The 17,051-nt window shown below is 35.9% G+C and overlaps 1 protein-coding gene across 6 annotated transcripts; it reads right to left on the bottom strand.

The window, feature by feature from the left end:
- Window positions 1–227: 227 nt before the first annotated feature.
- LOC103992479 (phosphatidylinositol 3,4,5-trisphosphate 3-phosphatase and protein-tyrosine-phosphatase PTEN2A) lies at window positions 228–13,675 on the bottom strand. Of its 6 annotated transcripts, none has more exons than XM_065192962.1 (13): window positions 13,372–13,675; window positions 11,009–11,503; window positions 9,428–9,529; window positions 9,298–9,354; window positions 8,115–8,180; window positions 6,591–6,767; window positions 6,404–6,490; window positions 6,245–6,309; window positions 6,086–6,162; window positions 5,582–5,628; window positions 2,150–2,280; window positions 1,340–1,409; window positions 228–1,010 (listed from the first exon to the last, which is right to left on the bottom strand). In XM_065192962.1, the coding sequence occupies exons 2-13, from the start codon at window positions 11,426–11,428 to the stop codon at window positions 468–470; spliced, it is 1,842 nt and encodes a 613-aa protein (XP_065049034.1). In that variant the 5' UTR covers window positions 11,429–11,503; window positions 13,372–13,675; the 3' UTR covers window positions 228–467. The 6 variants fall into 6 exon arrangements, with proteins under 6 accessions (XP_065049034.1, XP_065049035.1, XP_065049036.1 ...); XM_065192963.1 differs by having other exon boundaries at window positions 11,009–11,450; XM_065192964.1 differs by having other exon boundaries at window positions 11,009–11,446.
- Between the last annotated feature and the right edge of the window lie 3,376 nt (window positions 13,676–17,051).

Here is a 17,051-nt window from a genome sequence, read left to right as displayed (position 1 = left end):
TAATTTTCTCATGACTCGATCTCCCAAATGGTGCAATTTTCTGAAGGATGCATGCAATTAATCATCCTAGAAGATTGAAAGGCTGTATGTACAATAAATTTGTCCTCTTGATGGAGAGGCAATAGGGCATGCTAAATATGGACAGCAACCGAGTTCCACAAAACCAGCCAACACAACTCCTAGATGAGAATCATCAGACACAGCACAACTATCATCAACCCCATGAATGAAGGAAGCAGGCAATGTTTTCGGTCCAATAGTAACAAGTATTCAACATCCATGTAGGAATACAATATGAATACATATCTAAATTAACTGTCGGGGGAAGGAACAAACCAAATTTTAGCAGGGTTTCCGCCAAGCCCAGATGTGTTTGAACGTACATCATTCTGGCTCTATAAGTTCATCCAATGTCCTTGACCACATTTATCTGTACATCCTGATGAATGCTGAATGGTTGGTTGGGTTCATTCACTCTCGTAGTCTTCATCGTCACCAAAGGAGAAGACTGAAGCATCTGCCGCGATTGCCTTGAATTCACTCATAGTGGTAGACCCCAGTTCAGGAGTCTCCACCGGCAAACTCTTGCTGCTCCCTTCAATTTTCACATCAGATGAATCAGGCACATTCTTAGCTCCTGCTTCATTTTTCAGTGTAACTTGTCCGATGGCTTGTGCTATGGCTGTGGCTTCCTCTTTTGAAGACTTCATTTCAGCTCCTTTAGCTGTAACCGTAGATCCATCAGTATCACCAGCCACCTTGTCACGCCTCCTCTTGGAGGAACCAGTTTCTTCTGCTTCACTGTCCGAGAAGACGTCATCCTTGTCTTGGCTTCTAGAGTCGCTGTCAACTTTTGAAGGTGGAGTGCAAATTTCTTTTGTTGCAGTGGCTGATGTGGTGTCTGGAGCAGATTCCTTGTTGGCATTTGACCCAATCTGTCGTGGAGAATTAGAAGCATCATAATCCACAAGCACGATTTCAATCTGGAATCCTGGAGAGGGCAACTTTCTCTGCAGTAAAGGTTTGAACGGTGAGATAAAAGAATGTAAACAGAAATAATAAAACATAACAAATATAACATAATCATAAGGAAAATGAATGGGCAAGTATTTAATTTAATAAAGTTTTGAGAACAAGCCGACTGCAGAGATTATAGCAAAAGATTTTCTTGTTTCACACTTAAAGGAGAAGGATGGTCAAAATCCAATTTTACCTTTAGGTTACAAGTCAAGAATAAATAGTTTCTTATCTTATGATGAAGTCGTGCAAGAAAGTGTCTCAAAGCATCCTAATTAATGATCGAACTTATCATTTTCATTGCCTAGTACCAGAATCTTACCTTGTCAAAGCCATCAAGGTCAGAAGTATTCAAGATCTTCCTGTTCTCCGTAAATGTTGTATTTAACCAGCTAGACAATCAGACAAGTAAATAGTTGTAAGTTATGAATATTGTAAATTCAATAGCAAGACATAGGCTCATGAATGATGAAACAATTAACTGGCATATTCATTGTTAATTGAGAAGTAATACATAAGCTAATTATACAATTAACAAGCTTGCCATTTTAAGAATGCCATAATTTTTTTCTCATACTGCTCTAGTGTTGGTTCCAACAGCCACTATACATTACAGAGAACCAGGAGAAAATTTGACATCCTAATGTATTTTTTAAAAATGCTACAGTCATTTGAAATGTTAAGAGGCTTTAATAATAAGATATGTTGTATTCACACCACAAATGCATAGTTTGTGTGCAAGTAGTGAAGATGAACATTGGCGCAACCTAGACTAAATTGTTCACTCTCAACATTTGCACAGTTTGCATTTTAACAGGACATACTGCCAAGTGCTTACTATCAATAATCATCATCTCTATGAGGGTAAAAGGAAGATGCAATACATTTTCACTACAAACTATATTTTACTCCTAAACAATATACAGCCTGCCACTAATCACACATGGAAATGGTCACAACTGAAAAACAGAAAAGAAGTCCTGAATTAAAATACTACCTTAAAAAGATACAGGAATGGTAAAATTAAAACTCACAAAAAAACCATGCATCTAACCACTAGGATGATACATATTACCTAATCTAAGGCGACACGAGAACCAGGAAGATGACAAATTTGGGGAATTGTCCTCACCAGTAAAAATCTCCTTGTCGATCATGGAAGTGAATCTTAAAATCGCCAGCCACCTCAGTCAAACCAGGCTCGCCTGGTAAAGCAAAGACCATGATCCCCTTCTTTGGTGCACTAAACCAGAAATCTTCGGGCTAAAAAACATGATGATCAGTGAGGCATAGATACCATGAGAATAACTGCAAATTGAGGATAAACAAGTAGCACACTAGTAAGTAGAAGTTGGAAACTTCTACGGCTGATAAGCCAAGGTATAAAAGATCTACTGCACCAATATAAAATACTAAATTGGTGACATCTCACATTGATAATGATTTATTAATCTTGATAAATTATATCAGTCATTAGGATGTAATCATTAGCAATTTCTGAGACATAAGAAGCATGCAACTTTGCCAAATTCATGCAAGAGATGATTCAGCAAAATAAAACTGTCAAATTCGTTAAGAGCTGAAAAAGGCTTATAAAGGCCCTGAGAAAAGAACAATAAGGAATAGAGAAGAAGACGATCAATTCATTCTGCCTAAGGTATAATTCAGCTGTTGGAGTTTCATTTTCTGCACAAAATGATCCACATAGGATTCGGGTTCGATGATCCGTCAACTCAATACCACCTTTCGGATGGAAATTTTGGCGGAGGAGAGAACTATCATATAAAGACCAACCGTAAAACCAAAAGAAAACAATCTCTGTTACTTGTAAAGCTAAATTGCTAACTGCAAGACTTAAAACAATGAAATAAAAACATGATAGGAAACTTATAGATGCATAAGAACGCAGGTTGTCTTTGGACAGCACTTAGGTGCTCTTAGCAGTTTTCCTATCGCTGCCGGTTTCAATCTTCTCCTCTTTTGCTGCTGGAACCTCCTCCTAAGGTTTGGACAGCAACCACTTTAGGGACTTCTTGCAGTAACTGGACGAAGCTTTGATGCAGAGCTTTGGCTACTGGAACTCAAGGAAAAAGGCTGCGGTGGAAAGGATGGGTGTACCGTATAGAATTCTTCCCTTCTCTCTTCTCCTCTCTTCTCTTCTCTATTCTAAGGTAGAATAGCTAGGGTCGGTTGGGCTCTTGCGGTGGAATTATTTGGTTTTTTCTATAGATGGGGCACACCCCTTGTTTTATAGAGGGAGGGGTGCCCCAAGTCCTTAGAGTTTAAGGACTTTCCTGGTAGGAGGGGCACAACTAATACTTTCTTTGTAGGGCTATCGCACGCCCCTTGCTTGGTGGTTGTCCCTATTTGGGTGAGGGCTGCCCTAATCCGAGTCCTATTAGGACCTGGATTGAAGTGAGAGGCTGCTAGGACTTAGCTTTGCTTGGGCAAACAGGGCTTCAAATCTTCAATGGGCTCTTGGATAGGAATCAGTCAAACTGGTTGAATGGTGCTGAGATCGTCCTTAATCATAAAAGACATTCAAGAGGATCAAGACCAAGAAAGTATATTACCTAAAAATATTTGTATCTTGAATAAGAATCAAGACAATATTACCATAATTTTATCACATGTTCTCTAGTAGAGAACAAAAGAGACAATATTTTAGTGGTGAGTAAATCCAACTACAAGCAATAGGCTTGGAATTAGATCAAACAACCAATGAATTTACAAAAAGTAAAATTTATCAGAGAAAAAGCTTTTAAAAATTTTCTTGTAGTTGCTTAACCAGGATAAGCAAAAAGGTTCTTTCCAAGTGCTTTTATACTGTAAAAATTAGAAGTTAAAGTTATAGCATTCCTAAAACATGCTTATATTTCCATGTACAGAATGCTCATGAGTGTACATGCGCAAATTAGCATTTATATTCATAAATTGAAAATCCACATTACATGATTTTTCACATAAATTAAAGGATACAAATTTAACGAAGTTTAACAATTTTGCTTTCAGAAAATTTCTAAAAAAATGAAGATGAAAACATGAAGATTTACTTTATATACTCATAATTTAATCAAATATAAAAGTGTAAACAAATATGCTGACACTAGTTAGCTACGTAACAAGTTTAGATAACCGATTATATATTAGATAGTAGATACTACAACCAAACCACATATATGTAGATAAGTACCCATGAATTTGAAAATAGACATGCACATACACATGCATGTGCATGATGTAAGTCTAAAAATGATGATACGAAGAGGGAACACTTGAGAGAATGAGCTAAAATCTTATCAAAAAGTTAGCTTGAAACTTACGTGCCAATGAAATGAGTTTATATCTAACTTAAATTCCAAAATTTAATCACAAAGTGAATATTGTATAAAAGGCCATTTCTTAGGGATTAAGATATTTGAGTTAAACTGAAAATTTTGAAGTTTCTCCACACTACTATGTTTTTTGTCATGATTGATATAGTACTTGTGCAATGCACCATTATGTAAGTTAGGAACTGCTGTGGGATCACTTGGCAGCTTATTTGAGGGCAGAAACAATGCTCAGGTATTGAGGATTATCTTATATCTACATTCTAAAAGTACAAAGAATCAGTGTTTAATATCTTGGTCGAATACCATTTTACCTTGTCAAACATAATACCAATATATTTGGTGGTATACCACCTGATAGCACTGGAATAGAACAGAAAAAGAAAAAACCAAACATTGACTGGTGCAGAACTACCATATAGTCTTGTACTGGTCCTTGATCGGATTTGATAAAATACCAATTGGACAAAAAAATAGGTACAATCGGTCAAGGTCTGCCATACCGAAGCATACCGCCTGTACCGGGCGGTATGTACCTGTCCGACAGGTTACTGGTACGCGGGCCGCCTCGTACCGCTACAGTGATACAGTATTTTACTGTAGCACTACTACAGTATGAAAAAAAATATAAAATTATTCGATACACCAGTACCGTACCGTACCAAGCCCGGGTTGAAACATCGGTACGGTACGGCGAACCTTGCAATCGGTATTTAAACCTTGGCAAGACTATGCATTAATCAGAAATGATATTTTTACCAAATGAGCTATACTATCAAATTGAACAAGGCTTGACAACATTTTTGTGGAGTATGGATCAATCAAAATCTTCATGAACTTTCCCCTCAAACATAATTATCTGTGTTGTATTCAAAAATCCAATTAAGTGCATTCCCCTGAATATTTAGTTCATGATCAGATAATATATTACCAAATTCCTACTTCTGATCAACTTTTGCTTCTCCTTTGCATGCAATCTGTCACTTATGCTATGTACAAACAGCAGAATATCTTAAGAAATAAAAACTATAAATAAACATGAAAACTTAGCAAAAATAGAGCAACATCTATGAACACACCCGCAAAAGGCCAGCATTTTTCATATTGCTGAGCCCAAATTGGATATTACCAGAACAGGCACAGGCCAAAACCAACACGAAGATGTTGAAAGTAAAATACACAGTTTAAAACAACTTTAGATTCAGTAAACATATACATAAATAAAAACATACCATTAGATCTTTGGTTCTTGAATGCTTCTTTGTTGAGAAGAGGACTCCTGTTTTGCAAGAGATGCAGGTGCTACATTTAGTACCAATTCCAAAAAGAAGGAAATGTAGAGACATAGAGTAATTAAAATATGCACCAACCATTAAGTTACACAAGTAAGCTGATTCCCTTATACATACAATATCTCAATCAGCAAGTGCAGGTGCAAATATTGGTACACATGCATGTCAAATATGCTAATATTAATGATGATAGATACAAAATTGATACTTTCTTAAAATATAAGAGAGCTTTAGATAAGTTGTGAGAGAATATAATTTTCAAAGCTCTATTGGATAATGATTTATAGTAATCAAATTGAAAGTATCACAGGAAAAATCTCTTTACTTCCATGGGTAAGGTTGCATATAAAGATCCTACCTAGAACCCATTTTGACCCAATATTTAAAGGTGCCCAAAATGGATGCAATTCATGCAGTAAGATGAGATACCGAAACAGCCAATACCATTATGATTAGAAACAGTAATTGAAGGCCGGATCCAATAAGGACACCTATGAAGACGAAACCCTTTAAGCATGCACCTGGAAAGAGGGAAACTGTGACATTAGTGGAACTACAAAAATTGACATGCTCATAGAAATGATAACAAGAAAAAGGTGTTACCTGCGGCTTGGCTGATTTTCACCATTGAAGTATGTCAAGATACGTTCGAAATATTTGACGTACCTCTGAATTTAACAGAAGTGCAAACAAATGTCAGGATCTTAAAAAATGATTTTTCTTGTATTTTTACAGGTATGTTATAGCAAGGAATAGACTAACAATCTGACTTGGGAGAACAAGTCCTTTTCCATCTATACATCTTTTCTGGTTGTAATATTCCATGGACTCTTCAGCAGTAGGAAAGAACTGCATAAAACAGCATTAACTTATATCAAAGAAAATAGCAAACAATAGATGAGAGAGGTAACAAATCATATTGCCTACAAATTTTGCAACTTATTCTTACCTTTAGATACAGAAGAAGGCTAGAAATCATCAACCCTGTCCTTGCCATACCAGCTTTACAATGAACAACAACCACATTTTCGATGTCCTCCTTCAACCATGAGTACGCACTTTGACAGAATGATGTAATAAGTTGAATTGGAGGGCAGTTATGATCATCAAAAGGGAAGCAAGCCACCTGAGATGTGACAAATACTTCAGATATGCAAGACACCAAGAAATTGGTTCATCAGCACTATTCATTATGGGTTGTACTCTTAAACTGAACTGGCCAGTACAGCAGTCATAAATCGATATCAAGCCAGTTTGCATCAAGGTTGGTCTTCAACCATTTTCAATACAAAACCAGACATGGACAAGTCCAATTTTAATGATTCTTAACTTCAAATCAGAATGATTAGGTTGAAAGCCAGTTGGTCTAAGATAACCCAAAAAAAATGCAATTGATTAGAGGATCAATCTCAATCATGATCTCTATAAAGTCACAACTCATCTGCATAATCCTCTCTCTCCTGCAGGGAGGCAATGACAGAAAAAAAAAAACATAAGAGAAGAAGGTGAAAAGAAGGAAGATGAGTGATCTCGAGCAAGGAGAAAAAGGTCTGCTTGTCTTCTCTCCAGATATTTATCATGTTTTTCTTTATTACCTTCTTGATTTTCCTTTTCTTACCATATCTGTGGTAGTGGATGGTCTACTGCTCATAACTGAACCAAACTAGTCCAACAGTCAACCAGATCGAGATGGCAATTCCTTGCCCTTCATATAAAAAAGGCAATAACGATTGCCTTTATAATTGCATCAGATATATGTGTTCCTAACTTTTATTGTTAAGTGACAATGGTAAAGAGCATGAGTGAATCAGACAATTGCCCCAGGTCTATTGCAACTCTTAATTGTTCAGCAGGATGAATAAAACTATTACAATGAAGACAATAATTAATATTTTGTGTGAGACTGTCGTGCTAGAAATCTGATTAATCAATGAATCAGATAAAACACTTTGACTGAATGGAGATTGAAATCAGGATATGATGCATGATACTTTTAAGATGGTTGGGCTTGTGAGGTAGAATTAGAAGGACTAAAAAATGGGCAACAGGATCAACAGAGTAAAGGTGAAGCATGGTATGTTTGATTTGACGAGGATGAGATTGAACAAGTGAAAAAAAAAATTTATCATGAAAAGATATTGAATATATAATTAGAAGCTCTTTGAAAGACAACAAAAGTGAAGTAACTATTTATTTCTCTTTTTCAAAGAAGAAACTTGAACTGTAGCAGTGTATGGGGCAAGCACCGCCACAAACAAAGTACAATTTAGTATAATATTAAGTTTATTTTGAAAAATTATACTCATGTTTATAAAATGGACAGAAACCATTAAGTTAGAATGTAAACAAAAGTTGTAGAAACTACATAAACTAGCAAAGAATTTACATGAGCATTCAGCAAAGTCAAGAAGCATAAGCGTCACATGCAATGGAGTGAGGATATTGCAATCTTAATTGATATACATGAATGTACCTTTCCCTCAAATAGAGATGCATCATAAAGCCTCTCTGAACATAAATTGTATACTTTATACTTACCCTACAAAAAAAATTTCAATTAAAAAACTACGCAAGAAAATTTAATGCAAGAGATTGCATGTTATTCATACAAATTCAAGTGCTAGAGTAAACTTTCATTCAAGAAAATGTAAACCAAACAGTAAATCCTTGTTGAAACATAAGCTTGACAAAAGTTAATGAAAAAATTTATAAAGAGAAAGGCACAAAAGTTGTTTTGAGATGGACATCTGAATGGCATCCTAGTAATCAGGAAACTGTTCCATATAAACGGTTAACATTACCAACCACATTTACTTACCCCCTCCTCAAAGACAACATGAATACTCATAAGGGCAGTTTGGTCAGCAGTGGTAGATAAATCAGTCCTTAAGGTGTTAGAAGAAACACCAACAGTCCATCACAACTCAAAAAAATAATAATAATAACTAAAACTAACTCAGCAAAAAGCTGACACTGCTGTAGATGCCTACATATTAGACAGTACAAGTTATCAGAATTAATATGTAACCTGAAGAATTTTCATGTCCTATACACTGAAACTTTCATATCATTTTCTCAGGAAAGCCATAGTTCTCAAATAATCTAAAAGCAGTAACATATCATGATCAACCAAAGTATGATTTCAAGTTTTGTCATGACAGAGAGTTTTTATGTTGCTGGCTCAATATGACTTGGCATGACATGACCAACATGTCCCTTGTGTTCGTCGATATAGGCCAAAAGTTGACTCATTCTTAGCATAGAATACTGGCACCAGCACAACATGGCTCAATGATGAACTCCCCATGCCGACAGAAAATTCAATCATTGTTCCAAAGCAATAATAAGCATAAGAAAGAAGAATGGACAAAAAAGTGCAAAGAAGAATGCTCGTCACCTTGGTCCTAGAACTTTTCACTAAATTCTCCAAATTGTATGCATACCTCACACCTTTTCAAAATTATTCTGTTCACTATGGTTTATTAGCTATTGTCAAACTTATGCTTGCATCCTTGTACCATCATAATCACTCAATCAAAATTTCTTTTTTACTCAGTGGATACCTGTAGCATTATAATAAGCAAAATATTATGTACACTGTTCACAATTAGAACACACATCATTTCTCACCTTGGGAAAGTTTAATAACATGGTACCTTATGGTGAGTTTCAAAGAACTTGATCACTTCTTCCATATGGTTGCGATAAAATCCCTGCAAAATAAATAAATTTTATTTACTTAACAAGAATTGTTCAGTAACAGTAATAAGTCAATTTCTAAAGTACCTCAACATATCCAAAAAAACCTGAGCTCATGTCACCTGCCGGGAAACCCATGGCAATAATATTCTCAGTAATGTATGTCATATCCAAATCAAATCCACCTTCCTGGAATAAATAAAGAAAAAGGGGGTGATGCACATATACAAGGAATCAGCAGTTTTCCTTTTTTTTTTTTTAAAGAAAGTTGGTTCATATTAGCAGAAGCAACAATGAGAGAAGGTTGACAGTTGACCATTGTTCAGAAATTACAAATTATGTAACCAAGAGCAAATGGCATTAATGATGCAATGGAATCTCAGAATGAAATAACAAAATTTAAGGTTCACAAAGATCATACAAAACGAAAATAAGAGAAAAGCATAAAGTAACTGAGTATTTAAAAAACAGCAGTGAAACTTGGCACTGACCTGCCATCATCTATATTACATTAACAGTTATGAAATATAAAAAGAAAAGAGAAAAGTTAATGTACAAGATACCCCCAATATGGATAAGATTAGAAAGGTTGTGTCAAAAGTACAAGTAAAGAAGCAAAGCTTCTGGTGGTTCCCAATGGTGGTCGAAGAACATATGCAAGCCAAGCATAATTATGATGGAAACCTTGATTGGCATTAAAAAACACTGAAGAACATATGCAAGACTAAGTAATTCCAATTCCCAATTCTGAAATATGAGCCATCCAACAACGTGAGTTTGACCTTTTGTATGTGTTGTGATGTCCAACCACTGGCTTTATATGAATGGGCACACAATATGTAATTGGAGAATTTCTAATGTTTCCTTTGATTAACATTTCCATTTTTTATGGAGACAGACAGCTGTCAAACGCTCTCTAATCCGGAGGTAGGATAATGAAAGATCATTAATTAAGCTTATTTTGTGGCTAACTTTGAAATTTTTTTGTTAGATATGTATTAACAAAAAATAGGATAGTTATAAAATGTACATGATAAAATTATGAGATATAATTGCACTTAGTATAAAATTCAAAAGTTTTAAATGCTAATCATGTCATCTTACCTTAATATTTCTTGAATATTTTCTTGTTTAATTTTTAGGTTTTTTTACTTTTAGCAGAAGCAATGTCTTTCAATTTATAAAAATAATTCCTAGTTGTGATGAATAGGTAAAATATGAATTTTATTTATAATTTAATCCCATGATTTATTCTGCCCAGAGCATTTGTGTAAAGAAAATTGAATCCACTCCCCGATTATGGCAAGATCAAAATCAAGCTAATAATTTACAAAAATAATGTTAAAACTTCTGATTGTTAGTTACAAGTATTAACTACCATTGCATTTTCAGAAACATATCTATTATTTCAATATTTTAAATGTGTATTACAATTTACAAAACCTTTTGGTTTTTTATGATGTTGACAAATTGTTATTAGAATCATTGAATTATTTATTAGACAGTAGATTCATAAGCATTTGCATCCAAACTAGTCTGTAAAAGACACACAAGGAAACCAATAAAGCAAAAAACTGCACAAAGAAAATCCAAACAGGAAACTGACTATCTCACAAGTCTGTACGGGTGACAGAAATCTAGCGAACATCATATTTGTGAGACCATTACCTGATATCTTCTTTTATTTTGAGAAACTATGTGCCGAGCCTTTACTTGGACAGCCTTTACTGCACTTCTGGATGTATCAACGAAACCTTTTGTCAAAGAACCCAGAACTCCAGGTTGTGTGGTTGTTGAGGAACCCTCAGCGACATCCTCTTCAGACTGAGAAGATTTTGGTGACAAACGAAACCCAAATCCACTAGTGATACGTGAAAATGTTGACTTTCCTGCATTTCCAGACTGCAGATCCTCTTGGCCAGATGACTGTGGAAATTTAAGATTTCTGGCCCATGAGGATATACCAGAAGTGGAGAACATGGATTGCGTTTCCACAGAAGCATCTTGTCTAGGAGAAGCAGAACTTTGATTGCCGAGGGATGTAACAGGTGGTGGAAATGACTGCTCACCAAGTTGCTGCGACTCCATTGTGTACTCAAAGAATCTCTAACTTTTACACAAATGTTTGTCAATATATAAAACACCAAATTACATTCTATGTATCTGCAAGATAGTAATACTGAATAAGAAAGATAGGATAACAAAGCAAATGAAAATTTTGCGTGCAGTGCTACATAAAGAAGATGGCTTTGTATGGCTGGACAGCAGGCCAAAATGCAGATGGATCAATATACTATGCCAAATAAAGCAATATACATATATCGGTTAAAATCTTAGTATTTGCACCCTTATCAATTCTGCTAAAGTAAACATTGAAACCATAGAATTCAGAACACCAAGACTGACCAACTAGTGGAGGCACATAGTGAGGTCTATTATTCTATTATGCCCACTTAAAAAATTTTAGGATATAGTTTACCATTGCAGCAACTTCTACACTTCCATAAATTTAGCTCTTGATTGTAGTCTAGATTTGCTTCCATGGTATTATTTATAAACTAGCTTAATGACCTACAAAGTAAAAAAGTGTTGCCATGAACATAATTGACCTTGTTTATCCCTAACCACAATGACCAGTGAGCATAGATGAAATACTTTAAAGTTTTGAGTATGAATTACAGGTAGAAATTTCTTGTATTTATTTGAAAGTGTCAAAATATTGAAATTAAGGCAATAATTTGGATTGTTTATTATATGTAGATATATTGAACAAGCAGAAAATGTATATATGGATTCTAAATTGGCATGCATGTTTTCTATTTTTTTTCATTATTGAGAGGTTGGATAATCATGATACCCATGATTATATTAATAATCAAATATTTGAACATTTTTTAAGAGGCTATAATTACATGTATTAACCTAAGAAAGGCGTCATTTGATTGGTTGCTCTGCGTACAGCATATTCATGGCTATATGATTTTTGCAAAATCTGATCATCAATTCTACCAAATTTTTGCCTGATCAACCACATTTATTCAGAAGTCATCAAGACTTAGATGAACCTTTGCTTTCCAGAATGGACCTATTTAATAATTCACTCCCTCACCTGTCAAGGCACCCTTGCATTCAGGTCAGATATCTCTCATCCCGTTCATAGTGGGATTATAGTAGGGTCAGGGGTTGGATAAGTGAAGATTCACAATTTTTATGTACGGTTAACTTCTATCATATCAACATTTTCAAAAGAAAAAAAAAGTGACTAAAATTCTTTTTCCTTCTTTTTTACACATTTTTACCGTCCACTTCACCATCAACTAGGTTAGTTTATATATCTTTCTCTCTCCTTTGACACTGCAGAACAACTTCAAATACCCTAAGAGCGAAGCAAAAATTTGTTGGTGGATAACAAACTATGTGAGCATGTTTGCAATTAAACCCTAGAAACTTTAACAAAAGCAAATTCCTTTTCGCTACCCAGGATTTACCCTATTAAATTGTCAAGATCGAATCTTTTCTGCTCTAGGATTCAGAATCTTTTCTGCAAGTCCGCAATAAGATTCAGAAAAAGCGACTAAAACATGGTGGACACTAGCAACTATCCTGAACACGTTCAGGCTAAACCCTAGAAACCTTAGCGAATTCAAATTCTTTTCTATTTCCGGTGATTTACCCTGTTAAATTGTCATGATTGGATGTTTTCTACCTCATACTCTCATCAAAATTCTCCAAATTCACCGTAAGATTCGGAAGAAGCGACTAAAATATGGTGAACATAACCAAGCATCCTACACATGTCCACGATTTAAACCTTAGAAACCTTACGAAATCGAATTCTTTTCTATTTCCCGTGATACACCCAATAACATCCAAGATCGAATCATTTTACTCCATACTCTCCTCAAAAGTCTCCAAGTCCACAACAAGATTCAGAAAAGGCGATTAAAACATGATATAGATCAAGAAATTGAATTGGCCCCGCAAACATAGATCAAAAGAACCAAACTCGAACGCTGCAGCAAAGAAGTTACCGGCGGTATCGAATATGCTGGTGGGAAGAGGAAACGGATCTAGGGTGGTCTAGGGCGCAAAACTTGGCCCAGATCTTTTAAAGAACTGCGGATTAAATTAAGGAGGTAAATTACGATCGATGGCGACGAGAAACGCGGATCCAATGGCTGGGCGGGGCCTACAGAGTCGAGATCCGTCGGCGCGAGGCGATCGATCCCGCGATCGGTCGACGATGATCTTGAAGACGAATCGAGCGAAGAGCGCGAGAGGAAGATTTCCGTGTCAATGGGCTATGGTGAGATAGAAAGCGGACAGGAAAGATGAGGTGGTCCGGTTCACGTATCGGATTGCCCGACTGGTCTAACATGGACGGGTTGGTCGAGATCGAACCAATATATTTTTACAGAAACACCCTTGTACATCTTTTATCTGCAAAACGGTACGGTCACATATTCCTAGTCAATTGCGATGACGAGAGAAAGAGAGATTCCTCACCTCAACGGTTTTGATTTGGCAAAACTTGAAATTGAAATCGAACCGGCAAGATGTAGTTACGGTTCGGCCAGTTTCGATTTCAATTTGAACTTATAATTTTTATTTTTTTAAAAATAACTTATAATATAAGAAATTTATAATTTTGTTTTAAATTTTAAAAATCGATATATATCCATAATGACTTAAGAAGTGTAAATTTGTAATGACTAATAAAAAAATTTGATATAAAATAAAGTAAAATTATAATATTTAATCGTTATGGATGCTAGATGTTTCAATAGTCTCTTTGGTTAATATGTTGAATAGACGGTTATTGTCTTTGCAAACTATCTTTGGTTAATATCTTTTGATTTAAGGGTTATGCTTAATATGGTATTATCTAGGATCCATCCAATCATGTTGAAGGCTTACTAAATGATTATCTTTAAAGTTAAATTTGCTAGTATTTGCATCGTGATCAAGATTGAAAATATTATTATATATTGCACCACCCTTCTATCTGGTTATCTTAATGTCTCTCTCGAGTAACCTATGATCATGATTATTTAAGGTTTATGTTTAAAGACGAATCGATCTTATTATCGTGATCTCATCACAATTTGATTCTCATTCTATAAATCCATTGACATCACTATATATATATATATATATATATATATATATATATATATATATATATATATATATATATATATATATATATATATATATATATATATATATATATATTATCACATGTCATACACATCATCACTCACGTGATTGGCTTATAGGGCACCTATGACTAGGAATTGGCTCAATCATAATCACTCATTCAACCTTCCCTCACCCACCTCCGACGGACTAGCAATAGGTCCACTTTGACCCCCTCATTAGAGGGAGGTGCCACTGGGAGCGGGATTGCCTCCCACAGTAGAGCACAATGCACCTCCTCACCATAAATCCATTTAACTTAAATCGGATACCCAATCCACCAACTCAATCAAAAACTCGCTCAAGGCCCAACTTGGCCAGGTCAACCAACACCTAAACGAGGTCAAATGAGAGTTCCAACACTCTAAGGGAGAGGCCGATAACTTGACCATAGGTCATTCCCCCTTCGCCTAAATTATCTAAGAAGAGCCTCTCCCCACCAACTTTCAACTCTTGATGTTGGAGGCATTTGATGGTAGCTCTGACTCGATAAAGCATATTACAGTCTTCAAGGCTCAAATGTCATTATATGGGACGTCGGATGCCTTGATGTGCCAAGCATTCTCGACAACGTTATAAAGGACAACTCGTGAGTGGTTTAGTCACCTTAAGCTACTCTCGGTCTCCTCTTTCCCACAACTCATGAAGGAATTTGAGCTTCACTTCTTGTTTAATATGTTCTAGAAACCATCGGTGGCCATTCTACTTGGGCTAAGACAAAAGGAGAACTAGAGCCTCTCTCTCATTTCGTCTTCCGATTTGCCCATAAAATCTAAGAGGTTCAAGATGCTCATCCTTGGTGATACAAGCTTTCACGATGGGTCTACGACCCTCCCTTTTTTTTTGTCACTAATTGAAAAGCTACCAGCAACCATCCTCGAAATGCTCCAAAGGGCAAACTAGTATGTGGTTACATAATTCATGATCTCTAACCAACGTGAGGATTGTCTCCACTCATGCTTTAACATATAAGAAAGCAATAGTCAAGCTCTATAACCATCGGGTTAGGCCACAATAAGCAAGAGTCGAAGACATGGTCCTCCAAAAAATCGAAGTTAGTGACCCAACTAGCACTAGAGGGTAAGTAGCACCAAGTCGGGAGGGACCTTACCAAGTAATAGAGGTAGTTCAAGATGAGACTTATAGCCTCGAAACCACTGAAGGCAAGACACTATAAGAACCTGACACATTGCTAATCCGAAGAAGTTCTACCCCTCATGAGGCTCTTATGTTAGGATTGTTGGGAAATCTGGGGTGACATCATATGCACAGCGGAAGAACAAAAAATAAAATCTCAGATTTTCATAGAAAGATTAGTCGCTTATCGTCGTGCAAAGATTGATACGCAAGAACTCACGAAATCGAAAAACTACACGTATAATAAGATTGGGTTATCTAGGGATATCATATATCATTGAATTCGTGTAGATCTGTAGAAGAGAATAAAGGAGGTTAATTGTCTTCCTCTTTAGTAATGATCCACATGGCAGGGGCTATGAAGACGCTTCTCAAATCGCTACATAATCCTTTTCGCTACGTGCACTCTACAATCAAGAAGGGGCAGCTCTTCTTGTTGTCGACACACCCCAAATAGGGACTATAGGTTGAGGAGGAGAGGGGCAGAGAAGAATAAGAGGTGATAACTAAAAATAGTCTAACCTATGGCCCTTTGGTTCCCTCATATTTATAAATGCTCTATATCAACTTAACCCTAATGAATCTCCATTAGGGTACTGGATCTCCATATAACTACCTAAGTCTCTTATATTAGTGGGTCTCTATCCAATAATCTCTCATTGACTCTTATTTGATCTCTAATGGATATTTCATATTCAAACCTTTACTTGCCGCAATACCTACCATATATGTTTGACCCTCTATGTCCAATATCGAGTTAGCCATGAGTCATATATGTCGGAACTCCTTCTAGCTCATTAAATTATTATCTCCATAATAGTTCACTTAAGTCATCGACTGTGGACGTACCAAGCCACTACATCGCAATCCATATACGATATAGGGGAATCCAATCCTTTAAACTTATCTATCGTTAGTTACAATGTATCTATAGTCCCTCATCCATCTAATATCCCTGCGATCGTATACTAGGCATGGTACTATCAAGCCCATAAAGTTTCTATTCGAGTCTCGCTCTAATCAAATTCTCTTGGAGAACTCATTCACTCTCAATCCGAATGATCCTGACCAAGGATTTATCTAAGCAAGAATACATGGGATATTCGTCTCATGATGATCCTCTGTTGGTACTGAATAGCCATCGTAATATTGGTTGCCACTCTTGATAATCAATTGTATTGGATCTAGAACATCTAGGTATATAAGTTCGATATCAAATAATAGAGTACTCATATAGGACATCCTTGGTATCTCAAGTCTAAGGACCATATACACATCTGGGATAACAGAATCGATGTCTAACAATGAAGTATTATCAACCATCTAACATTCCTTGGGCGGATTAATTAATGCACTCATTCTCCACATGAGCACC

This window comes from Musa acuminata, chromosome BXJ1-7 (genome assembly GCF_036884655.1).
Source record: "Musa acuminata AAA Group cultivar baxijiao chromosome BXJ1-7, Cavendish_Baxijiao_AAA, whole genome shotgun sequence".
NCBI lineage: Eukaryota > Viridiplantae > Streptophyta > Magnoliopsida > Zingiberales > Musaceae > Musa > Musa acuminata.
Note: the sequence above shows the minus strand (reverse complement) of the source record. Positions and strands in the feature narration are given on the sequence as shown.